This window comes from Mesocricetus auratus, unplaced genomic scaffold (assembly GCF_017639785.1).
Source record: "Mesocricetus auratus isolate SY011 unplaced genomic scaffold, BCM_Maur_2.0 Super-Scaffold_100010, whole genome shotgun sequence".
NCBI classification, from domain to species: domain Eukaryota; kingdom Metazoa; phylum Chordata; class Mammalia; order Rodentia; family Cricetidae; genus Mesocricetus; species Mesocricetus auratus.
Window position 1 is genome coordinate 4,097,137 of NW_024429194.1, and position 27,932 is coordinate 4,125,068.

General features: G+C 44.5%; 1 protein-coding gene across 1 annotated transcript in view; it reads right to left on the bottom strand.

The window, feature by feature from the left end:
- Positions 1-27,932, bottom strand: part of L3mbtl4 (L3MBTL histone methyl-lysine binding protein 4) — a 398,535-nt gene that overhangs the window by 139,122 nt on the left and 231,481 nt on the right. The window contains exon 15 of the mRNA XM_040752887.1: positions 19,390-19,492. Coding sequence (XP_040608821.1) covers positions 19,390-19,492 — 103 coding nt within the window. The remainder of the gene's footprint in view (positions 1-19,389; positions 19,493-27,932) is intronic.

Sequence of the window (27,932 nt, forward strand, 5' to 3'; positions counted from 1 at the left end):
GAGGACCGCAGAGCCAGAACAATGTGCATGGGAAAAACTTCCTGTTTTAACGTTGAGATGTGGGTTCGGGAAGGCTTGTGGCCACCGTTGTGTGCATGCCACACAAAATCCAGCACGGCACATATATCCATGCTGTTTATAAGACAATTAGAAGCCAGTCCCTGTGCGATGATGGGGGATGTTCTTCTGTATGGGTGAGGGATAGAACGCTGCTTGGCCAGTAGCCAGGCAGGAAGTATAGGCGGGGCTTCCAGAGGAGGAGACTTCTAGGGAGAGGAAAGTAGAGAGAGGTGGATGGAGACATGCCATGTAGCTGCTGAAGCAGTAACATTCTAGAGCATTCTCTGGTAAGATAAGGCCATGTGGAGACACCTAGATTGATGGACATGGGTTAATCATTAAGAGAGGGCTGGCCAGTAAGAAGCCTAAGCCATCGACCAAACAGTTTGTAATTATTATAACTCTCTGTGTGTTTATTTGGGGCTAAACCAGCCGTGAGACCAGGTGGGGGGAGAGAAACTCCGCCTACAGTGTGAACACCATCCTGGCCAGAAACAAGGTAAAATGCCGGCATTGCAAAAAACCCTCTGTGTCCTCACCAAGTAAGTACAGTCCTTCTAACAACTCTTGCTTGCTTATCAACACTTCTGATTTTTACCATCGACACTGCAGCCTCCAGAGGTCGCACCACTTTGCCTGGTGTAGAGTTTCACGCCATGTGCACCACGCTGCATCCGTTTTTTGGGTGCCTCTTCCTCCATGATTCCACGGTTGTGGACCCATGTGAGCTGTAATGTGTAGTTTCAGTTTTGTAAATTTCACCGTTGTACCGTTTTCCTTTTGTGGCAATTACAGCAAGAGGTGTTTAGGCCTTGTGTGAAAGAAGATGCCAGAAACAGGAAGACATATGTGGATGTTAAGACCGAGCCGTTCACAGGCAGCTAGGTCACAACAGCAGGGGTGCTCAGCATGAGGAAGACCTCTTTTCCTTCTTCCAAAGGAAGGAGCCCTGGCCATATGGTGTTGCTGTTTCAGTAAAGCAGGCATTGCATTTAGGTTGGGGGAGGAGGAGGGAAGCAGTATCAGCAGGAGCATAAATAGGCATCTTATCGGAAAAAAAAAATCTCCTGTAAGGAAAGTTAAAAGGCTCACAGCAAGCGTGAGATCGGAACCAACGTCATAGATCAGGACTCTAATGCTGACAGCAACATGTGAGGTTGACCGCTTCCCTTGGGCAGCTGTGGGCACTCTCAGTTTCATGGCTGTAGAGGAAGATGGTGTCTCCATGGGATGGAAGACAGTGGTCTTAGGAGATTCAGCCCACCTGTGGGCTCTGCTACTCACCCACCTGCGAGACTGAATCAATCTGATCCTAGGTTCCTCGTCTACAAAAGAGACGCTATGTGCTGTAAAATGTTGGCTGTGACAATTAACTACAGCAAGTCATTTCCAAACCTTATTACAACAGAAATAATATTTGAAATGTTATTGGAAAACGAAATCGCCTTGCTCATTAGAGTATGGACACTAAAGGCTACTTGGGTAGCCTGAGTAAGGCCCTGAGTTCATAGCCAAGCACTACAGAGCAATCAAGCAATCTGGGTGTGATGGGACAAGCCTATAATCCCAGTGCTCAGGAGATGGAGACAAGGGCTAGCAGCAGGCTCCATTCAGGGCTACCCGGGAAAACCTCATGGCCAGCAAACACTCTGAATAAAAGTACCAGGTACTTAATTATGTTACATCTGGAATTAGAAAAACATGCCAAACGAAGTTCAATGCCAATTACTGATAGCAGGAGAAGGCAAAGTGAACCCCCAGTTACCCCCATTCATCTGGAAAAATGTCACAGTCAGCTTGGAGCATGAGTGCCTGAGATGCAGAAGGCTTAACAAGTTGGTGCACACTCTCAAACTCCAGAACAGGCTGGAAGAGGGTAGACATAGGAGAAAGGGCTCTTGTCACATTGCAGCCCTATCTGGCCCTCTGGATACCCTCATCTGTCTTCCATCAGTATTATCCAACTCCAACCTCCAGGTATTTAGAATTACCTACACCCCCACACCACATGAACACGTGTGTGCGTGCACCGGAACGGTGGCTCTGGGTCTTGGCTGCTCTCTTCTGTTGGACTACACCCTCTGGGATATCTTATCCATCCTTCAGGACTGAAGCAGGTACGGTGCATCCTCTCGGTGTGGTTCCAAAGACCAGCATGGCTCATCAGCCATGTTTCTCGTGCTAGCTACTTAGCTTTGCAAGCACCATTCATCCTTCTGGCTATGTAATGTGTGGCAGACACATGCTTGTTCAATCAGAACACGGACACAAGCCATTCCCAGGTGTTTGAAGCCTTCAATGGTCGCTCTCATAGATTTCTATTTTCTTATCTGAGTATGTACTGAACTATTCTACTTAGAAGAAACCTCTAGAATATAGCAGGGAAGTTTCACTGACAGAGTACTCGCTTACGCGAACCTTGTGTTAAACCTTAGGTTGTCACACGAGACGTGACTGGTGGAGTGGATGCCACGTGCTTCGTGTTTTAAGGATGAGTAATTTCTCGGCATGTGTTACGGAAAACCACCTCCATCGCTTGGCATCAAATGTCTACACTCGGTTCCAATGACATTTAGATTTACCCAGAATGTCCTCAGGAATTTGGCACGGTCTGCTTTGCCATAAGAACAGCATCCTGCCCTTCTAGGAATCCCATTTGCTGCGCTGATCTCCACCTCTGCATGAGAGGTACCCAGCAGCCCATCCCTGAGACTTCACCGGTTACCTGACAAGAACGGTATGTAGCCACACACAGTAGCAGCAAGAGAACAAGACAGGGCATTTTTTTTATGCCAACTGACCTGACTTTTAGAATACAATAGCTGAGACACAGAGATGAATCCTCAGTGCTTGTATCTGTGGACAAACATGAGACACTGCCATCAAAAGGAGCCATGGAAATGCCAGCGGCAGATGCCACACCATTGTGCTCATCCTGCTACTTGGGGAACATGGTTCTCAGTTCATCTTAAATGACTCTTTTTGGTGTTTGTGAATTAGCAGTGGAGAATTCTTAGATAACTGAGTAGGTGGCGAGAAAGAGGCAGGGTGTTAGGCTTGACGGCGTGTGGATCCTGTTCAGGAGATACTCAAAATAGTGGTGTGTGTTCTCTGACTCTTCGGAAGGTTTTATCCCACATTTTATAGTCATTTTAAATACCACACAAAACCAGGACAAGGCATATCACTTGGTGCAAAACTCCAGGACTTTCAACGGTATAGGACAGCAGTTTGTCTTGGGCTTACTTCCAAACATGGGTAAAGATTTTTCATGATGTGAATGATAAGCCTGAAAACAATCTGGTTACCACAGAGGGAAAATGTCTCCATTCCACCCCAAAACAGAGCAAAATATGACAACAACTGGGTAATGCTTTCAAGAACACAAAGCAGAAATGCAAGTCCTTCTAATTCCTAACTCAGAGAAAGCTAAACATTTTAGTCTGTTCTGTTAGCTCATTTTAATCCATGTCAAAAGACAAGCAAAGGACAATAAGCCTAGGATGAATGCCGAGGACTGTGAAACTGATGAAGACTCAGAATAGCATAGACAAATTCACAACTTCACCAAGCAGTATTAAGTCTAGTCTTACCAGGGAATCCTGGAGGCTGGCTACCAGCTTCCTGACTGAGTCCACATGTCCAGGGGTGGGATGGAGTCACTAATTTTTTCCCCTGGGTTGCTTTAGGAAGGAGATCTCACAGCCATAGACTAGATGTTTCCTTTTGCTTTGCTAACAAACAGAGCAGACTGCTTCCCTGTCTGCCAACACAAAGGATGAACTTGTAGAAACTTTCATGTTAGCTTCCTACGGCTTCTTTGATATTCATGACATAATAGAACCATGTGCAGACAGTTTTCATTAAGTAGACTACACACACACACAGTGTACATATAAGGAGCTGCATCTGTAAACTGAACAAACTTTTATCACAAATACCACACCAGGAAATAAACCATGACTCCAGAAACCCATCAATGTCTCTCTTCTAGTCACTCCTCCAAGAGACACCTACAGTGCAGTAATTTTGCCAACTTTTCTACTGTTGGGTGAACAAAGGTCCTTATACCCACAGATCACTAGGGAAACCAGGAATGTTAAACACACAGGGTCCTCTTCTCAATGGAGTAGATAAAATACTGTTCTCCTGCCCAGAATGCTGGGTGTAGATTTTTGTTAGTGACCTGGTGACCTTTTTTGCTATCTGTAGAGGAAGACCTCACCCACCTTTTACAGTAGAGGCAGATCTCACCCAAGTCCCCCAGAATGATCATCCCAGACTCTTGCCTCCCTTAACAATTATCCATCCTCTGTGGAGAGGTCACATGCACTTAATGGCCTGCTGCCCTCTGTGCTCAGAGACCACACTAGAGTCTGTGTCTTTTAGATATGGAACCCACTCTCATGGTCATAAGTGTTCTGTAGAAGAGTCTCTATGTCGTCCTACCATAAGCTGTGTTGCACATCTGGAGATGGCCTGATTGGATCAATTTTTGCCTGGAAACCTTTGCCCACACCGTATACTGTGTTTTAAAAATGCCAACAAAGACTCGCCTGACAATAAACTCCCAGAAGCCTGATCCAGGTTGACAAAGTCAATCCGCACCGGGTTTTCATTCTCATCTCTTCTCACAGTTCACTTCTCTGTCTGACACCTGCAGGGACCCCCACATTGTAGCTTGTATTAATTAAGCCATTTGCTACTTGTTATCTGTACTTGTTCTCTTTCAATGAGCATCCTGTCTGTGAGCTTCATCTATGTTTATGTGGTTGATCTGTTAGTTCTCACTGCCACCTGGCACCCTATTCTGTAAGCAGACACACATCATCTATGTAAGACTGATGGGCATGAAGCCCTATCATGTCTAGTATAGCTAGCTACCTTCTGGTATGTCTTAGTTTAATTTCTGTGGTGTGATTTAAAAAAAAAAAGCCCTAACAAAGCAACTACAGGGAAAGGGGTTATTTTGGCTTTACAGTTCTAGAAAGATACAGTAACTCATGACAGGGAGAGCAGGACAGCATGGTGACAGGTGTAGGAGGTGGATTAGTAACACTGTATCCATATTTCAGAGGTAGAGCCTGGAGAGTCTCCGGCGAACAGCCCATTAACCCTTAAGGTTCGCCTCCAGTGAACCACTTCTCCAGGGAAGTCCCACCTCCAAAAGCTTCCAGAGCCTTCCCAAACAGTGCCACCTGCTGGGAATCAAGTGCTCAAACCTTGGGGAGTAGAGCTGCAATGGTCAGTGTTAACTGTCAACCTGAAAGCATCACTGTAGAAGACGGGGCTTCCAGCATGCTGGCAGGGACTTCCTAGACTGCACTGGTTGAGTTGGGAATCCCACCTACTGTGTCTTAACTGACCTGGGAAAACCTGCCTACTGTGGGTGGCACCTTTTTCCTGGCTGAGACCCTGGACCACACAAATGGAGAAAAGGAAGCAGCAGCACACATTTCATTCCTCACTGCCTCCTGCCTAGATGTCCTGGGAACAGCTGCTTCAAGCTCCCGCCACCTCAACTGCTCCTCCATAACGGACCACACCCTTTACCTAAGAGCCAGAATAAAGCCTTTCTCCCTTAATTGTTTCTGTCATGTTATCTTATCGTAGAAACAAGAAACAAAACAGGAAATGGTCCACGTGTCTTAGTTGATTTAATGCATATATTTCTGTTGGGTGTGTAGCTAGGAATGAAACTGCTCTATTAAAAAAAGTCTTTATTTCAAAAGTGATGCCAAAACATTCTATAAAATATGCTCAAGTTCAGGGCTCCAGTTATGTGGAGAATTATATATTGTCCATTTATGCTTGAACCTTCTGGAGCATGTATTATTATAAGCTAGGTCAATGCCACAGTGTCTCTCTTAGTTAGCAGGAAGATCACTTACAGATGCATGGCACGCTATTTCAGGCTATCACTCTGGCATTATTTACTTTGGATTAATGTATCCCTGAGCCGCCCTCAACCCTGCCCACTGTTAACTCTGCAGAAATTTGGAAAATTCAGCAATAACAACTAGCTCTCATAAATAGGTAAAGCACCTCCACAAACAGACAGGGAAATGAATATTAAATTTGACACGTTCAGAATATAAAATATAGTAACTGAAAATGGCATGCAATGCTGTAATTATTGTATAATCAAGACAAAGGGATAATTAAACTCATCAGACCTGGCTTAATATTTTCATAACTGAAGCTTTTATTCCAGATCTCTGATTTACAAGTTTCTTAATGAATTTTGTGTTTTACAAGGAGTTCCTTAACCACTTTACTGACAAAATGGGGGTAGGCAACTCAAGTAGCCTAGAGTCTTCACTTTCTATCACAACTTTAAGCAACAACTGCAACTGAAAATAATCCCAGAGATCACTTTTGTTGGTGGCACTGTTTGGGAAGGATTAGGAGGTGTGGCCTTGTTGGATGAGTTGTGTCACTGGGGGCTACCTTTGAGGTTTCAAAAGCCCAAGCTGTTCCCAATTTGCTCCATGTTTTGCTGTTGTCTCAACACATAAGCTGTGAGCTACTGTTACAGCGCCATGTCTGCCTGCCTGCCGCCATGCTCTCCACGGTGACGGTCATGAACTCGCCCTCTGGAACTGTAAACAGGACCCTAGTTAAATGTTTTCTTTCACAGGTGGCCTTGGTCATGGCATCTCTTCACAGCAATAGAAAAGTGACTGAAGCCATAGTTGAGTATCTATATATAGCAGGTTGTGTGTGGCTTAATGTTCTCCCCTGCTTGACCGCAGTCCTTCCCAGCCTACAAGCGAAAGACATAATAGCAAAGGGGACTCCAGGTCTGTGTGAATCTGAGAGTCAGAGAAAGAACACATCACATGAGCAGTTAGAAGACACTGACTTTTAAACCTCATCGCCAGTTATCAACTCTGCAAGGACAGGAAGACATAATATGTCCAAGTTTTAATGCTTATATACATAAAACAGGGGAAACACCCTAAATCATAAGGCTGCAGTCCTGATTTAGTAAGATAACGCACTTAAAAACTTTTGCGAAGTGGGTAGGTGACACACAAATGTTGCTTCACGGTGATGGAAACACAGCAGGCACACCAGTTTTTGCAAGAAGCCTCCAAAGCTGAATTGTACTATCACCATTATTTCCAATCAAAAGTTAAGACTGGCCCTGACTACGTTAATTCTTTAAAATGTAGCTGTTAAGCGTTGTTGAATAATGGCAGGGTTTTGTCCCTAAAACTAAGAAAATAGAATCTTCAGGAATATCACATATTTAAGCTTACTTTGTGATGTAGAAACTGAAGAACGTCCTATGATTAGGGTTGCACTTTCTTGGGAAAAGAAAAAAAACCTTCTTAACCTCTGTTCCGCTGATGCCCATGCATTCAACTGCTCTCGGATAAATTCTTCAGTAATTCCAGAAATCTCAAGGAATATAAGGAAGGTAATGATATAATTACATATGTCTTATGCCTAATTGATAATGGAAGAATCATTAATCTTGATTATAAAAACATCTTTAGGAAAAGAGGTCATGACAGCCTAGTTCCTGTTGCTAGCAATCAGTCTGCTATCTGGGATCTCCCATTAGAATAATGAGCCTGGCACAGGTAATTTTCATTTTAGCACGGGGTGAAGTGCATATGTGAATACATTATCTTCAGTTGGAATAAGTCTTATCTAAAAAGGTATGCGCCAGGTCTTAAGGCACATTGTTTCAATGTATCTCTTAAAGTAACCAACAAAATATATCACAGCTCACTTTCTTATCTGCATTTTAAAAAGCCAGTCATTTTAATTACCCATGGCTAATAGTGGTCTGAAAATACTGACCAAAAAATTCCAGAAATAAATATTTTAAACTGCATACTCATCAATGTGTGTGGTGAGACCTTGCGCTGCCCTGCTTAGTCCCACGTGGGACATAAATCGTTCCTTTGACCAGAGCCTCATTCATTGTAAGATATATAAAAGGCATCTTTATTATTGGTCCACTGTTCTGGTAGCACAGGGCTTCCGTGCAAACAATACTTTCGCATTTAATAATGGTTCAAAGCACAAGAGCAGTGATGTGGCCACTCACACGTTAAAAGATACGTAAAAAAAAAAGCAGTTCCTTTACATTCTCTGCTTAGAGAAAGAAATAAAAAAAATCATATGCTGAGGCTGCTAAGAGCTATAGTGAGAACAAAGCTTCACGTCTGAGACTCTGAAGAAAGACAAATAAATCCATCCTGCTCCATTTGTCCTTCCTTCCTTCCTTCTTTCCTTCTTTCCTTCTTTCTCTCCTTCCTTCCTTCCTTCCTTCCTTCCCTCCTTCCTCGTTTTCTTCTGTCTTTCATCTTGGAGAGAGTGAATGGATATGTGCCGTGATGCCTGAGTCTAGACCAGAGGAAAACCTTGTGGGGTTATGTTCCTTTCTTGCACCTTGGGAGTTCTGGGGATCAAACTCAGGTCATCAGTCTTGGTGGCAGTTGCCTTTACCTACTGAAACATCTCTCTGGCCACCAGCCATATTCCTGTTGTATCTCAACCTGAAAAAACATATGATGGCTAGCATGATGAATGATAAAGGCTTAAAAAAAAAGCTTTGAATTTCTGGAGGAAGCTTTTTTTTTAATGAGGTATGCTCTGATGGATGGTGGCAGGTTGAGCCAGGAAGTGTGGAGTCTGATAAGCATTCCAGCAAGATATCCTCTGATGCGAGTGGCATCAGCCAATCACTGTGACTCAGAGATGCTCACAACATCTCATGAACAGTTTTGGACTGAAAAATCCAAATATCATTGGGGTGGCTTCGTGTGCTGTTAAAGAAGCTGCTGGACCCTGTCCGGTAGACCTCCTCTGACAGTTTCAGGCCTTTCTTGAGGGTCTTCGAACACATTCCATGTGGCTATGGGAAGAGAAACTACACTGATATAGAGGTGTGAGAACTTACCGAGAACATTCATCATGTTTCACAGATGATGTCCTGGAAGCCATGAAATACTATGAACTCATTCTGGCAGTAAAGAATAAGCTATTGTGTCATTACTTGAAGGATAAGCTGATTTGAGATTGTGCTAATTTTGAAATAACAGAGAAATGATAATTTTCATTGTAGGGATGTTCACATGCTGCTAAGATTAACTAAAGTGTGAGCTCTTTTAAGTCATGTTTGATTGAGTATGTTGCGTTATGTTTGCCTTTGGAACATAATATTAGTAACTAGATTAAAACAGATCTCCTTAGGCTGACGAGCAAGCAGTGAGGAAAATGTCAGAGTGGAGGCTAGCATTAACACTCTGATCCCAGGGAGAAACGTCAGAGGCGCACAGAATTCTCTAACTCCTGAGGATACGTAGTCACGTGATTCCCCAGTGCTCCTGGATAGGGAAAACAATAAAAATCAAAAAGAGACAGTAGGACTGTTGCTGATCCAATGTCACATGACATGGATCTGAACAGTAAGAATCTAACAGAACATTAATAATTATGTGAACATAATTTTGTCCAAAAGCAATCTACGCAGAATAACTGGCACATTTAAACAAAATGGAAACATTTGGACATATCTAAAACTGCACACAGAAACACACACACACACACACTAGCTAGTGGAGAACTCTGCCCGCCCCCATCATAATAAATGCTAAAAGCTGAGTGAATGCAACAAAGAGGGAAATCTGAGTGATGAATGCCTGGACTCATATATCTATCTCCAATCGGTGTCCTTCACAGATGAGAAGGGTTTTCTGAGACGCAAAGATGGAACATAGGATATTCAGACACCACAATCACTTTTAAACAGATCCTGAAGTAGAACAAAAAAAAAAAGATTGCTCAAGAACTGAAGAGAGAGGGGTGGAGAAGCCTGTGGCTCTCTAGCAGACAGAAGAAAAGTACAGCTCTAAGATTACCAATGTGATTGCTCCCTGATTCCTTCTGAGAATTGACCTGTACTTCTAAGAGGCAGGGTGTAGGTTAACAAAAGAGAAGGAAGAAGGGAAGAAGAAAGAATGTGATGCCAAATTTCGTCAACCTCTCTAGGCATATTTGGTTACAAAGCAATCTTCAGGGATCCATCCATGTCTGTCTACCCAGCACTGGGATCTCATCATCACACTGGCTTTTACATAGGCTCTGGGAATCAAACTCAGAGCCTTAGTGATGGAGCTAACTCCTCATCCCCTGGTAACTAGTTCTGAACACACACACACATACACACACACAAAATAATAAATAATTTTGGCACTATTAATGTGAAGCAAGGTAGAGTTTTGGGGCTGTGGAAGAAATCAGTCATTTCTAACTGCTATAAAAGCTACCACACGAAGACAGTGATCTTGAAACTTATGCACACACACACAAAAAAACACCATAAAGTCTTATTGTATGCCTGTGGAATTTTTGGTAAGGTGAGAAAATACTGTATTTTAAAAACTTAGTAACAAAACTAAAAAATATTCTGTCTGATAATACTCAGATATGAAAAAAGTCATGTACATACATATAATAAAAAGAGGAAAGGGAAGTCTAAATCCATTTGAAGCACATAAGTTGGTATTTGGGTTGGCAGAGGTTATTTTTACTTAATTAAAATATTCATTATTAATGCCTGGTGTGATGTGTGCGAGGGCACACAGTGGTCATAAACAACTTTGGGGGGTCAGTCTTTCCTTTGTCTTTTGGGGTATCCTAAGGATTGAACCTGGTCTTATGCAACAAACACCTTCACCCACTGAGTCATCTTGTCTGCTTCCTAGGGTCTTTTACAAATACTTTCCTTGTGTTCCTCAAATTTTTAATTTTGCCTATGAGATGAAAATTCTAACAATATCCATGGGCTTCAAGTTTAAGACAATGTATATTCATTCTATTTCTACTGCTGTGTGATATTTTGTTTGTGTTCTGACAAAGATTACCCTAAGATCAGAGGGCAGAGGCATCCACTAGGTTAGCTATAGAGGTCAGGTAGTGGTGGTTCATACCTTTAATACCAGCACTTGAGAGGCTCACACCTTTAAATCTTTCACCTGGGGGTGGAGATAGGAAGTGGTAAGGTAGGATGAAGACAGGAAATGAAAAGGTGGGGCAAAGACAGGAAGTGGTGAGGTGGGGCAAAGACAGGAAGTGGTAATGTAGGATGGAGACAGGAAGTGGTAAGGTAGGGTGGATACAGGAAATGATAAGGGGGCGGAGACAGGAAGTGGTAAGGTGATTGAAGAGGGTTCCTGCCCTTTTGGACAGAGGAACAAGATAGGTGTCTTTATTGCGCATGAGACCACTGAATTTAGGTAGGATGACACATAGGAGCACAGTAGGTTATATACTGGAACATGGCTACCCATCCTTCCCCTAGCCACCATTAACTTTCCATCATCCCTCAGGATAGGGTGGGGTCTCATGAGCCCTTCTCTCTTCCATGTTGAATGTTGGTGGGCCAGTCTTGTTACAGGTCTCATGTGGGTAACCACAGTTACAGCAAGTTCATCGGTGCATTGGCCTTGGCATGCTATCAGCTCTGACTCAGCTCTTATACAAATTCTGCCTCCTCCTCCGTGATATTCCTAAACCTGGGCATGAGAGGGGTATACGTGTGATATATAAAATTTCCATGTAGGGTCAAGAACTCCAAAGTCATTTTTTTCTGCTGCTTTTGATCAGGTACAAATATCTGTATTAACCAGAAGCAGGGAAATAAGAAGTATCTCTGAGCCAGGCTGAGAGCTGCCTTAATCTATGGTTGCTATTTTTAATTTCAATTTTGTTTGACTGTGATTTAGGTTTGCAAGGAGATCTTAATCTCCTTAGTTGAAGTATCAGTGTTTTCACACAAAATAAGCCAAACCATGCCTGCTTATGATTCCAGTATCTGATACTTCATGCAGCTTGGAACGTTGTGCTCAACAAAATCTTAAGAATGTGTTACAACATAGTGCTTTTGCTATAGAAGCAAGCACTTCACACGCAATTCCCATCTTCAAAAAAAAATGGAAGGCGTTGAACCCTCATATAATTATTCCACACTTTCATAAAGTCAAACTGACATATTAGCCTTGAAGAATTTTAAAGAGATAGAAGCAGTATTAGGACCCATAGCCAACCTTTTGTAACATTATCAATGCTTTTACAAAAATTGGGTAATTAATCATGTCATTTTGAGAACTGAAAGTATTCTTTACAGTCAAAGACTCTTTTTCCATCTGCCTGTTGGGGGAAAATTATGTTGACAATCATATTTTTAAATTCTACTCAGTGCAGTTTCACTATGTGGTGACACAGCTTCAAGGACAATGCCTGGTCAAATGACAGGGAAACCAGAGAGACAAATGAGATTACATGGCACAGAGTCGCTCTCTTGGCATGAGAAAGTTTTAAATGAGGTGGCATTGAACTAAGAAGGGCTGTGTACATGACCTCAAGGCCACACTATGAGACCCCATTGCAACTGGCCCTGGAAAATTCTTACAACTTACAGAGACAAGTTACACAGGGAAGGCATTTTAAAAGGCCTTTTGCTTCTGATCTCTATGAAGAGAGTTCTACCATGGAGAGATAAAGCTGCTACAAAGAGGTGGGAATCCTAAACAATTGGGTTAATTATCAAGGGCAAGAGAAACAGTTTGGAATGAGAACAAAAACAGGGCAAGGAGGAAACTAAATGGCTCCTTCTCCCTTGACTGTTGTTTCCTTTACTTTTGTCCTCACCAAACCATGGGTGAAGGTATAGGAACATAAACAGGTCAGTCACAAGAAAAGTGACTACCTATGGCTGAAAAGGGAGATGAAAACGGAAGGTGAGTGTTCCAGAGTCAGGAGTCAGTGCAGGGAGGCGGCCACAAGATACACTAGGAAATGAAGTTGACACAGGGTGTTTCCCTACAATGAGTCCAGTCAGCACCAAGTCACCCTTCCAGAGTCCATCCACAAGTCCACAGCATACGTGAAAACTTCTGTTCAGCTTTTCTGAGACACTACTTGATGGGGGATGACCTTTTGTATGTATGTTTCTCTTATTGGCTGATGAATAAAACACCGTTTGGCCAATAGAGGCAGGAAGATAGGCGGGACTAGGAGACAAGGAGGATTCCTGGAAAGGTAGGCAGAGGAGTCCACCAGAATGAGACGCCATGTAGCCGCGAAAGGAGTAACAGGTCCACACCCTTCTCCGGTAAGATAAGACCATGTGGAAATACTTAGATTAATAGAAATGGGTTAATAATTAAGACAGGGCTAGCCAATAAGAAGCCCTAACCTCGGCCAACAGTTTATAATTTATAAATATATGTCTCTGTGTGCTTATTTGGGGCTGAAGCTGACAGCAGTACCAGGCTGGAGGAAAACAACTCCAGCAACACCTACTTTCAAGAGTAAACACAGAGAAAGATCACCAGGATCTGAGAAATGCCCTTGATACATGATGGGGGGGGAGTCAAACAAGTGCACACACACACACACACACACACACACACACACACAACAAACAAATTACTGAGGGAAAAAAACGTCAATGCACAGAGCAACCAGAGCAGCTCCCAGTGTCATGAGTGAGATGAGGAAAGACCTGCAACCCATCAAATGAGACCAACATTCAACTAGGAAACTAACCAGACAAGAATGTATCCCCAGAAACTGGTGGATCCCAGCGTGTAACAGCAGGCTTCAGCTTCAGGATTAATAGCTACAGAAGCTACAGAGACATGGTCTTTAGAGCTAGGAAAGAGAATTTCAAGTATCATCCCAGGAACAAATACAGTGGAAGGAGAAAACTGAAAAGAGAAAAAGTGTATCATTAAAGCGATATGACTAGACCTTTCCCCAGAGGTAGGAGACGCGAGCTTGAAACAACGGCGAGATTAAAACAATAGGAGAAAAGAGGCCCATTTCGGAACGCCACAGACAAAATGATGTGACTTGTGCAGAAGGTAGTTAGAGGAAATGGCTGTCTGGAGGGCCCAGTCTTCCTGGTGGACTTGCGCTTGAATGACAGCTGAGTTGTCAGCAATGAAAAAGATAAGGGAACAGGCACCAGACCTTCAGTGCAATGGGAAAAAGGAACTCTGAGTGGAAATCTACCTGTACCAAGGCTGAAATAAAAGGGATAATTTAGTTACAGAAACACACGCACACAGGAACACACATACACATGCATGCACACACACGCACTCACGCACTCACACACATAAAATATCTGAAGTGATTTCATCTTCAGCTTTGAGCTGACAAAGTGACTCCATGTACACTCCTCCATATGGAGGCTGACCTGTGGACTACGTGGATAAAGAGTGCACTCGAAATCACCACAAGGGTACAGAACCCCCGCTTCTGAGCCCCTGCAGCACATTAGCTGTGTGTGCTCTCCCTCCTGCCCGCCTGTAATGTGCCAGAGGCTCCCACGCCACAGGGCTCCCCGGCTATCTGTGTGAAGAATGTAATTATTCATCCACAAATAAATTACCCTTGCACCTTTTATGACATAGCAGTAGATCAAGTCTCCAAGACCGTTCTTCTTATTTAGGAATAGAGAAAACACACAAACACACACACACACACACACACACACACAATTTCTAGCTCATCCTGGATCTTGGCTCAACAGTTAAGTTTTTAGATGGCTATCTTTAAATATTTTTATGTTAACAGATACAACTACTTCATTCTCCCCGCTATGCAAATTCATTCAAATAAAATGCAAATTGCGAGATAATTGTGTGCCAAAAGTCCCCTTTCCTTTCTCACAGATAGAACTGATACAGTTTCTTCCGAATAACGCCTTATGCATATTCCACATAAGCCCCAAACAGCCTTGAATATTGCTGTTAACCCCTTGACAACTTTAACAAAAATGAAAATGAAAGTGACTGAAATCTGTCCAGAAAGGGCCTGCCGGGTCTGCCTGCCTGACTGGTTGACACGATGGGCTATTTTCAACTCCTCCCTGGTATCTTGATGTCACCCGTTCTTGTCAGCCAAACAACACGAGACACGGACAGCTTGTGTAGTGAGACTTTCATTTCCTTTCGAAACGTCACCTCTTCAATATGAGGACTAGCTGGGCCGTGGTGGCACACGCCTTTAATCCCAGCACTCGGGAGGCAGAGGCAGGTGGATCTCTGTGAGTTCGAGGCTGGGCTGGACCGACAGCCTCCAAATCAATACAGAGAAACCCTGTCTTGTAAAAACCAAAAAAAAAAAAAAAAACCAATATAAGGACTAGAGATTCTGACATGGTTAGGGAAAAACAGTAAGCACTAATTGTGTGCTTTTCCCAACCTGGGAGGCTCTCACAGAAGCGGGGCTGATCCACCACTGTCCTTGAGGCCGCAGACCTGGGTGACTTCCCACTTCCCCAGGCTCTGGAAAAGCAGATGCAGGAGGTGCTTTACATGGGCTGTGGTGGTTTAAGTGACGATGGCCTCCCCTTAGACTCATCTGTGTGAACACTTGGTTCCCAGCTGGTGGAACTGTCTGGGAAGGATTAAGGGTGGCCTTGTTGGGGTAAGGTGTGTCACTGTGGGTGGGCATTGAGATTTCAACTCATGCCAGTCCCAAGGTGGGTGTCTCTCTGCCTGGCCCCTGTGATCACCATGTGAGCCCTAAGCTGTTCCTACTACCAAGCTTTAGTTCTGCCACAAGGGGCACTGACCCTCTGCAGCTATAAGCCCAAATCAAACACTTTCTTTCATAAGTTGCCTGGGTCATGCTGTCTCATCCTAATAATAAAAAGGAAACTTAAGACACAGGCACTGAGTGCAACTGGTTGTGTGTGTCGGGGGGTGGCTGTCCAATTTTGGTTTTATTTTTCCTTTATCTTTGACTATAATAATAGTTGCCTAATAATCTTTGGAATGAGATTGCAAGAGGCATCTTGCAGAATGATGTCTTTTAGTTTTAAAAATACATCTATGTCAAGAGGAAAAGAAAAATTGCCTCTGCTTAGAATATATAATTTTTCTCCTTTAAATTAGTCAAGAATGATTTAAGCTACAGTTGATGCAGAAGTATGTCTGGTTGTGAGGAGCAGGGATGGTTTAAAATTCTTATCGGCCGCCGTCCATCTTTTTGACTATAGGAACAAAGTTCGGGATGATCGCTTTGGGTGGGAGATGGAATAATGATGGGTTTTTTTTTTTTTTGGTTTTACGAGACAGTGTTTCTCTGTATTGTTTTGGAGGCTGTCGGTCCAGGCTGGCCTCGAACTCACAGAGATCTGCCTGCCTCTGCCTCCCGAGTGCTGGGATTAAAGGCGTGCACCACCAACACCCATCGCTTATGCATGGCTACATGAGGATTATGGGTGGTGTATCTGAATAGACATCATCACAGACAGGAAGTGAAGAATGGTTGTTGGGAGATGTCATTCTGTAAATATGTCTCTCTTATTGGTTGTTGAATAAAGCACTGTTGGCCAATAGGGAAGCAAGATAGGTGGGACTAGGAGTCTAGGAGGATTCTGGGAAATGTAGTGAGGGGAGTTCTGGAGATGTGATCCCTGGAGCAGAGGACACAAGTCTGCCGTTCTCAGAAAGATAAGTCCTTATAAAAATATATATTGGTGATTATGGATCAATAATTAAGTCAGAGCTAGACAATGAGAAACAATAGCAAATGGCCAACAGCTTCATAATTAATATGGTGTCTCTCCTGTGTTATTTGGGGGCTGCAACTGTGGCAGGGCCCAGGAAGCTGGCAGGGAAGTACAAATGGTACTTTTAAACTTTTAAAATTATGTAAAATTTAGGCCACAATAATACAAAGAACATGGAAACAAACTCCAGGACTAGAAACAGCATAACAACTCCTATTCAATTAACTACAAGACAATTTAAATATAATCTCAGGCTACAAGGACAGTAAATAGATTGAATGATTAAAGCCAGAACAGAGATGTCCAGTGTGAACCAGAGCTGTCCACATCACCTGAGCTCCCCACTCTCCAATGAGCGCCTTCCTACGGTCTATGCAACTCGACTGGGCAACATGGCCTCATTTCTCAATATAAATTACTGTTAAATATAGGTAAGGTTATAGACTTTCTGCTCATACATGTTTGGATTTTTATTTACATTATAGATTTATTTAAAAACCTTGTAAATCCTTAGTAAGTATGTAAATGTAAAAAAATCTAATCCTTAAATTTTAACTCTTCTAAAATTAAACTAATTGCAGATGTTCATTCTTTCTGGATCTCTAGTATGAGAAGCTTTTACATGCCTTGTCTTTACTTATACAAGTCCTTCTGTGTCATAACCAGTTCTACAACTAGACAAGAGCAGGTACTCCAGGGAACAACACCACAACTCCAGAGCAGCCCCAAGCATTCATGGGTTTGGGAGGTGGGGCAGTCTCTAATGCCTCCAGATTCTCTAACAATGTCCAGTTTCTTGCTCCTTCATATATCTACAGTGGGCCTTTTCCCTCTCTGTGTCTTACTCATCTGTATTTTATATTCTAGTTTGCGCAATCCAACCTTGAAAGACTATTTGGTGGCTAGAACACATCCAACATTACTCATATTAACGATCAAGCAACTCAGATAAGAGCAGCGAACAGGTTCTGTTTCTGACATACTGGGTTAGTAAAGGGTTTAGAGAAACTTCTAGAACAGGAAATCCATGCCCACTGGGACTCTGGCTTCTTGAGAATCCAGCCAGGGAAGGTAAGTCAGTGACACACACAGTGATGGCAGCTTGAAGAAGTGGGGAACACAGGGGATCCTGCTGTGCAGGGAGCCGCAAAAATGCTCAGGGAGCCCCCAGCTCCATGGGAGGGCATCTTCAGAGAGCTTTGCGGGAAGGACGAGCTGAGACTTAGCTACACTGGAAGATGGTGACTCAAGTTGTAAAGGAAGGGCTAAGAAAATCCTGTCGATCATAGAATCCCACACAGAAGGCAGAATACTATGGAGATTCCTTTGAGTATGCCAAACGGAACTCAGTGGTGGTGTAACTGTCCTACTGTCTTAACACGTACGTTGTTGGGGATGACAGCCACCGATGGCCACTAAGCATTTGAAACATGGAGATGATATTTTCATATTGTTTAATCTTAATTAATTTAAACTGAAACAGACTCATGGGGCTATTGAACACCAGATTGGAATTTGCAGCTCGGAGTCAGCGTGCACACGTGCACACACACTCTCTCTCTCTCTCTGCACACAAGGTACATACATAGGCACACTTGTACACCGGCATGCACAGCACACATACATACATACATACACATGAACCCACAGCCTAATGAAGATTGTAGCCACCGCTGATGATGCCTAGAAACCGGCTCCAACACCCGCAGGGCCCTCCACTCCCAATTCTGCTTCCGTCTGTTCGCCACCCTCTGTCTGACCCTTCACCGCTTTTCTCTTTCCCCCACAGAGCACTGAGACGTTTCAACAGACCCCAGCTCTGCTCAGAGCCTCCAAGACCCACTGATGTCCACAGGGGCAACCGAGGTCTCTGCCAGCGCTCCACTCCTTTCTTCTCAATGGGCATTCTACACGTCTACACGCGTAACATTTCCATATAGGTAGTTGTGTGGCATGGTCACCACGGCATCTTCTGGGTACACCTTCATTGATTAGCACAGAACTACCATGGGCCCTGCCATTCCCTGACAAAGAGAGGGCTTCCCGCGATGCATTTAAATTTCTGTCAGTGTTCCCTTGCTTCGCACGCTTATTCCTTTCTCCTCACACTTCATTGTCGATGTCCGTATTAGGCAAACTTAATATTGGTTCTTTTCAGCTTTAATTTGTGTTGTCTTGCTAGATCATTAATACGGATGACTCATCTGTGCATAACTTTACAAACTACCGGGGACAGAAACAATACCGAAGATTTATGAATCTATTTGCACGCATGCACTCTGCATCCTTTTAAACTCCTAAAACCTTGAAAATAATTTCACTCTCATTTCATATTCATCTATCCTCTACATGAATAAAAAGGAGGGGGAAAAGGGGAACTTAAAAGTTGGCGGGAAACAGGAGGGAATAGCGAAGAGTCCCTGGGATTTTCTACTGAAAGGCTGAGTAGGTGTGCGGAGGTGGTTTGTAATAAGAGCAAGACACAGGTAGGGCGAGTGCATCAGAGAGAATGTACTTCAGGGGAAAGCCTTACACAGCAAGCAGACATCCAGAGGCTTCGGGTAGACGTCTGCTTAGACGTGCCTCAGAAGCCCATGACCCTACGAGGTCAGAAGAGGGCAGATAGAAGGACTGATCAAGGAAGGGTCTCAGCAGAGGAGAAAGGACAGTGACAGGGCAGCAGGCTCTGAGACTCACGTATGATGTCACATATAGCTGCCGGTCTGCACAATGCTCTGTTTTGCCCCTAAAATGATTTAAGTAAGAAAAATCTTTACCTGTGGTGTCCCGCATAACGTGGGCCACGGATATGGCCTATTCCTCGGCACCCGGGAGTGGGACACACAGCTTGACCTGGAAGGATTTTCACATCATTTGTCCCTTCAGGAAGTAAAAGAACAGGGCTTGAATCCTCTTGCTGAAGAAGAATTGGAAAGCCTAACATATGTAAATGGTGTTAGCCGAGACTTTACAAATTAAAACAAATTGTCACCTAGAACACTGAGTACTGTGACGATTTATAAAAATGACGTGACTGAGCCTACGATGGTAGATACCACCACAGATGGGCTAGCATCAGAGAGAGGAAAATGAATGGGCATTGCAGATCTTTAAAAAAATCAGGTATGAGAATGCTCTCTCTTTTTTCCTTAGAGACTGGTAGAGGCAAAGGCTACACAGCCACAAGCTGACGACTGAGTCTCATAAATGTCACATACAAGCCAGTGAGTAAAGACGCAGAGCCCAGTCCCTCCTCCCCAGCTCTCCAATGTGGCTGTGGAGAACAGGCAAGGAAAAATGACTTTATGCTTCCCCTCCCTCCCGTTCTTCCCCTCCTTTGGATAACACTATGCTATACTCACTGGACTGCACTCAACTCGCCAGGTCTGAGCTGACTTACGATAACACCCAAATGAGTCTACCTGCAAAGATGAACAGGGCTAAATCCCCAAGCTCAGCTCTGTAATTGTACTCACAAGTATCAGTCTCCACCTGAACATACACACACACACACACATACACCACACAGACACACAGACGCACACAGACACACACATAGATACACAAACATACACACACACACATACACCACACAGACACACAGACCACAGACACACACATAGATATACAAACATACACACACATACCCCACACAGACACACAGACACACACAGACACACACATAGATACCCAAACATACACACACATTTAGACTACACACACAGACACACATCACACGCACACACACACAAACACATACACAAACACACATGCAGCTCATGGAACGCTCCATCCTACACCCCCACACTAATCCAGGAGGTTATCTCTCTTCAACCCTATGCCTTCCTTCCCGTCCCCAGCTCTGCCAACGTCTACTTCAGGCTCAACAGGCTCCCAGCTCCCCTCGCCCTTGTCTGGACCAGCATTTCCTGTCTCCTAGCTCCAGTGCCTCCTGGATGCTGTGTAAAGGCATTCTCCCCACAGCCCTCTTCAGGAGGTACTTCTCTGGGTCCCCAAGGGAGAGAAGTCAGTGCAGATTGCCCTCCCAGTGTCACTCCAAGACCTCATCTTCCCAGATGCTGCCACCCATCCGCTCAGGGAAGACTGACATCCAGACCACCGACTCTCATTCTATTTTGTTTCCAGCGCCAGCCCAGGTAAGCTCAAAGGTCCCCAGGACCTTCCTGCCCAAGTGTACAACTCCACTACTCCATCAGTAACCTCACCTCCAGTGGCTCCTTCCCTGAGCCACCAGGCCACACAGAGGGCACCGTGGTGGCACTGCCTTGTCCCCCACTCACTGAAAGAGCAGTCCAGCTGATGACAAACAAACAAAAAAAAAAGCATTGTCTCTTTAGCCTGCCCACTCAGGAGTCCCAAACTGCTGCTGTTTTCAACAGCAGTGGATTTTCCAGGCCATCCATTCCCCCCCTCTCTCAGTTCCCTCTCCCCAGAAGCCACGCCCTCATTTAACTTAGGGTCTCCCCGCCATCCTTTGACATTCTACTGCAAATAACTGAAGCTCTTGGATGTTTTATCACAACTCGATATGGGGAGGGGAACCTTGGATCGACTCAGTCAGTCTGCTCCCCAAGTGTTTTAAGTAACTATGTTCTGGTGTGTGTGTGTGTGTGTGTGTGTGTGTGTGTGTGTGTGTGTGTGTGTTAATAATCGTGCATAGTGCTGACCGTGCAAAATCCTCCACTCTCCTCCATGCTCCGGCTCAGCAGCTGAGCCTGCCTTCTGCCAACTGAGAAAACAGGGACCAGTGGGCAGGAACTGTCCTCTCCTGCCTGTGTTCTCAGGGTCATTAACCCTCCTCCTCCCACCCCCATTCCACCGCAATGCAGGGAACATTCGCTTCTTCTCCTCGAAGCAAATTCCTCACCATTCTGGTGTGGGCCCACTGCCTCATTCTGCAAGGATCTTTAGGCTATCACAAGGAGAAACTAAGCAGTATTTAAGTACAGCCCAGTTTTGTGCTCCATATAAAGGAAACTAAAACCAGAGACAACAGGCCTCATCGTCCCCCTCCTCGGTGGCTGCTCACTCTTCACAGACAAACGTCTCAGGGCGACCTCTGACCTCTGTTCCTCCCCACACTTCACTAAACGACCCACATTAATCTGTCCTCTTTGGTCATAGATGATACCCTCAACACGGGAAACCCATTTCAATTATAAATGAAACAGTTTGCTGGGTGTCTGTTTATTTTGTCAGAACAGAGGCTGTGATCCTGAATCTGTTTGGTACCATAAAACCGGTATCTAACCTGACACATGACTGGTCCTGGGTATGTGATTATAAATGAATCGGGGGTGGGGGGGCAACAAACTAGAGTTCTCATAGGCTAGAAAACCAGAAATTCACAGCACAGAGTTGATTACGTTGTATGAAAATACTAAGCAAGGCTAGGTCCCAACACCTGGTAATATTTGAAAAGAAAATTTTAAACATCATCCCATACATTTTCATTCTGTTTACCAGACAATAGGAAACTGTTGCCTTAGATGCGCCTTGACTTTAAAACAACTTGAAGGACAAACAGAGAAAAACAGAAACTTCCTCATCCAGAGCGGGGCGGTGGCTCTGAGGTACACAGTTAAGTGCTTGACTAGCTCCTGCCTCAAGGTCCCTAAGGTTCAACCCTGAGTAAAGTGCTCCCAGGGAACAGCTCTGAAAAACAAACAAATAAAAAGTAACTTCGGGGAAAAAAAAGAGGACATTACTAAGTCCTTGATTAGGAAATACGTTTCTACCACATTTAGAAAACAGAGGGACCGTTTTAACTTATCGTAGTAAAGAGAGGGCTATGCGGGAGGACAAACAAGGAGAGTACACACGCGGCTTCTTTCCATCCCTGTGGCATCTCAGGGGTGGAAGCCACGCAAGCAGAAAGCATCTCCACCACCGAGTGCTTCTCGGTGGATAATGCACTGTGTACAGGAAATGTTACTGTGATATCTTAATACCCCCGGATTAAGTTATAGCTTAGGGTGATATTTTCAATAGCTGCCCAGACATTTTTGTTTCCAATCCCCGACAGGCACCATATGTTTCTCCTTGTGAGGGCGGCAAGCGGAGGCGTGGCCTGGAAGATGGGGGCGGGGTTATCACATGGAGACCACAGCTAAAGACAAAAACAAAGACAGAGGAAAGAAGAACATGAAACAAAAATGCACCGAACCTAGCAGCTTCCCTACAAACCCTGAGTGACGATGGGTTGGTGGTCAGCCCCGTGGAGAATTAGACAGAGAGTCGTCCATGTGTCGGGGGGAAGATAACCTGTAAGTCCTGTAACAATTTTCATCACTGACCCCCACGATAAAGGTACCTATGACCAAGTTAGCATGGTTTTCCCCACGAAATATTTTTTTTTTTGCGAAGGGTATCTTACTGGTAATTGGGTATTTAGAAATACAAGTCTCGAGAGAGAGAGAGAAAAAAGAGTTTTCTCTGCTCTAAGTTACCTCTCCAGGGAGGTGGCCCCACACCTTGTCACCCCTTGCTCCAATCACCTTGTTTCTTGGTTCCCGTCCTGGGCTCCCATTGCTACAGTGAGATTCTCCATACCTAACTTGTCACCAGCGGTGTCTCTGGCAGCCATCACATGGTGGCTGGCACAGGGTGGCTATGCGGTGTGGAGACCCCATAAGGATAGCGTAATAGAAGCCATCTTAATATTCACGCTGTATTCTTAGAGACTAGCGCTTAGTTAAGTTTCTGTTCCTCCGTGCCTGCTATCTCCCTGTGCAGCATATTTTCAAGGCCTGCAGTCCAGGCTCTCAAGCCCTTCTGACACCTGGCCTGCATTCCAGACTCCCCCCAGCTGCGGACTTGTGTCCTTGGAGCACTCCCTGCCAAAGGAGAACTTCTGCTCCCCCTCCCTTCTGTGACCTGCCCTACTTAAGCCCTGTTGCTACTTTCAATAAACGAGACTTGATCAGAATCTTGTCTTGTCTCCGTCTCTTTAGTCTCTTGTCCCCCCCCCCCCCATTCTCATTCCCTCCCCTGGGGTCCCTGTTGACTGAGCCCACGGGTGAAAGGTTTTCTTGGGCAAGAGTAAACTGAAGGACCAGGGTACTTTTGCAAAGACGAACAGAACACATTTGTGTAAAACTGAAAACTTCCTGACGATTGGATACCCCTGCATCCTACGAAATGGGACCCCAAGTCTCAGGGCCCCTGCTGCCTGTGCCATATCCACACTCCCCGCTTTTTTGTTTGTTTGTTTGCTAACCTTTATTCACGATAGCCACGTGCCCATCTAAAGGTGGGCACACCCCTTTGGATTCTCCCTACATGCAGACATGGCCATTTGTCATTTTCGTCACAGTCAGACCTATGCGAAGGGCAAAGGGGAGGCTGCCACTACTTTCCTGTGGGAAGATGTGAGCTCCCAGAGGTGACAAACACCAGTGAACCAGGAGGACAAAGACTCAACTTTGACCCACAACCTTGACAATCTTGGACCAACTACCAGAGATCAAGCAGAGGACAAACGGCCCTCTTTGAATGAACCTCTGTGAACAGATTCGAAAACACATTAAAGTCCAAGGAGAAAATCTGCTGTTTTTCTTCCTTTGCTAAAACCAAGCAATTTTCCTTTAAAGAAAAAAAGAGTCAGATCTATCACCACATAAACATGACATGATGGAAGCAATCAAAGCCAAATCAAGAATCGAGAGATTGTTCTGGATCCTAGGAAATGGGAACAGGGAGATGTCCTTTATTTCCAAATGCCCTTCTTGCTGTCTGCGTGACATAATAATCCACTGTGATATAATCTACTGTAAAAAGGCCGGGCTATACTACCAGAGACTTTGGCCATCCTCCCCACACCACCAAAACTGGTCACAGCTGCCTCTCAGAAGGTCACTTCCTTGTGTGTACAGAAAACCCGGGAGGAAGCTGCAGTGTTGACTCTGATGGAGACGCACGTGCATCAGTCCAGACGGGGAGGTTGGCCAGCGTCGGGGAGTGAGGACCAGGCTGCAGCATCCTTGACCTATTTCCTTTAGCAACTTTTTGTAAAAGCGCAGCATCAGTACTCAGAGGTAACACCCAGTAGAGGATACACAAACACTGCTGTTTGGAGAGGTAGACAGATTTAAATGCCACTGACAATATAAAAGTGAGCACACTTTATCCCTTCTTGGTTTAAAAGTAAAGAGGATGGTTCAAGCTTTATTTGTTCACTTTGACGCTGCATGTATTATCCCTCTCCACCCCCATCCCCCTACCTCTCCCCCCCATCCTGCTACCCCTGCCCCAGGATATGTCACCAGCCAGACAGAAAAGCCTGGTCTTCTGGATGCTTAAATTCTATTGTCATAAATACAACAAACTGACATGATGACAGACAGTGAGGACTCTATGTAGGCACATATAGGGGAGCAAGGAGGAGAAGGTGACCTTGGGGATGGGGGGGGGGTCTGTGACTCAAGGCAGAGCAGCCAAGGCCCTGCAGTTAGCGAGAAAGTGAGCGGCGAGGAACCAACAGAGCTCCTGAGCGTCTGGGACAGAAAAGAGGGTGGTGAGTGGTAATGTGGTTTGACACAAGATAGGATGGGAAAACTGAAGAATGAGTGGGTGAGAACACACCCTCTGAGCTCCACCCACTTCCTCTCCTGGACCACACTGGAGCAGGCTTTCAGTGATCTCTCCATCAGCAAGCTCCCAAGATGCAAGGCTTGAGGAGCAGAGTGTTTGCTGCCTGCCCAGAGGATGATTTGGGGTTCCTGGGGAGTCCATGCCATTGAACAAAAGCCTTGGGACCCCAAACTAAAAATGCATACCGGAGGACACAGAAAGGGGACAGGAAGGAGGAGAGGAGAAAAGCCAGGGAAGAAGGAATCACAGAGAAAACACCAGAGAACCACAGAAATGGTGCCAAGAGTGAGAGAGAGAGAGAGAGAGAGAGAGAGAGACAGAGACAGAGACAGAGACAGAGAGACAGAGAGACAGAGACAGAGACAGAGAGACAGAGAGACAGAGAGACAGAGATAGAGACACAGACAGAGACAGAGACAGAGAGACACAGACAGAGAGGGAGAGAGAAGGCAGTCCACCTGCTCCTGACTTTGGCAAAGGAAATGTTTCCATGGAAGGCATAGACCAGAGGGGCAGAGAAGGAAAAGGAGAGGCTTGAGGATTTTGTTTCAGGATTTCTTATATAGAAGGTGAGATTAAAAAGTAATTGCAGAAGTGAGCTTATTGCAAAAATATTTTTTATTACCCTTTCGCCTGAGTGATGACGATAATTCTTCAGTAGGTGGCAAGGGGATAATATTCGGAAAGACACAATCGTAGCAGGGACTGGGCAAAGACGGTATGTGTTGGGGGGGGGCGCCGCACCCTTGTGGGTGTGATAAAAAAATCCCCACCGCACCTTCAGTAATCTCAGCAAAGGCAGTGAGGGTGACAGGGAAGCAAGGGAAGGGCGAGGAGAAATAATGCATTACAGCTAGAACTAAACTAGATAAAACAGGCCGTTCACACACGCGAGTGATCAAAGTTACACAGCCTCTATTTGAAAAGTTGGAGACTGTTAAGCCAGATGCTACGACTTTTCTAACCTGCTGCATCTAACATATTTAACTTGTAGTTTGCAAAAAAAAATTTAATGAAATAACTCTCACTTACTGTAGGAGAATGCAAGCAATAAGCATTAAATTTGAAACTGAAATTATAAGCCAGGCACACTGTTCTCTCCTGGCCAGTGAAATCAGAGGTGACTGATGTCTACTGCAGTAGGACAATTTCTCAAGCAGAAGGAAGCCAAGGAACCAAAGACCTTGTTTGCTTGTCTTAAGGTTTCTGGATGTTATGTGTCGATACACATACAACGTGGGAGAATAATGGTTCAGTGGAACTGCAAAAAGAAACTTTTAAAAATTCCCTAAAATGTAAATTTTGCATTTCCTTGATAATCCAGAAAAAGCCTTTGGAAAGGTAACCCAAGAACCTTCCAGGCACAGGAAAACACTCAGGACTATGGCAATCCTGAAGACCAGCACTTGCAACAGTAATTTCTCACATAGCAAAGGTTAGGAAAGCGCATGAAAATAATTTCCAGAAAGGACTGGCCTTTCTTACAGCTAAGGCAAAGAGAGGAAAACTACCTTGGGCTTCATTTATTATTTAAAATGAGCAGAAATCCACCTTTCTAATGAAGAACAGGCAAATATCTGTTACGGAATATCCTACCCGGTTCCACAGCCACCTTGCCCCAAAGAAGTGCACGGATGCTGTATTAATTATGAAACTGTTGGCCATTAGTTAAGGCTTCTTACTGGCTAGCTCTGTCTTAATTATTATGCCATTTCTATCAATCTATGTATTGCTACGAGGCTGTGGCTTAACTGGTAATGCCCAGTGTGGCGTTACTTCTCTGGCAGCCCACATGGTGACTGTCTCTGCCTATGTTTCCCAGAATCCTCCTCATCTCCTAGTCCTACCTATCTTGCTGGCCTATTGGTCAACAGTGTTTTTATTCATCAACCAATAAGGTAAATTCATGTACAGAAGACTATTCCCCATCAAACATTTTCTTAGCAAAATTGTTAAATATACTCATCATGTACTAAGCTCAATGAAGTGATTAATTACACAAGGCTTCCTGAAAAACATGATACAGGGTATAAACACCAGCCCAGAGCTCTGGTGGGAAACAAAGTATTCTGACTCAGCAGCTGAATGAACCTCTTGGACAGGGCTGTGCACACCAGGGGCAGAACACTACAGAAGGTGTGTGTGTGTGTGTGTGTGTGTGTGTGTGTGTGTGCTTGTGTGTGTGTAACTTTCATATAAGAATAATGACATCAAAGAGTGAGGGTACATTACAGATTGAATTTGAGCCATTTCTCCATTCAAATATACCACAACATTTCAAAGTAAATAATTTATACCGCAACTTGTTATCTCTAACTAAATACACACAAATCATGCTTCTGTCATTATAGAACAGCATGGGCCTTAATGAAGATGTTTCTAAACCTTTCAAAGATCCCGGAGGATGGCTCTTCAGTGGCTGTACACCCAGGTAGACTTGTGTGGACTAACTAAGCCCATTCCTCATGGAGAGGGCTCCTCACCAGCCATCGTGTGTGCGTGTTAGAAGTACTCCTTCCTTTTCTGCGGAAAGATTGCCTCTTGGTGGTCTTCCTTGTCTGCAGAGACTTTGTCACTGGATTGTACCCCTAGTCTTTTTTTTTTTTACTTTGGTTTCCTGTGCTGTGAAACCCAGAAGCTCGCTGTTAAAATCAATGCCAGAGCCAGGCACACAGCATGCCTGAGTCCCTAACACTAGGGAGGATTA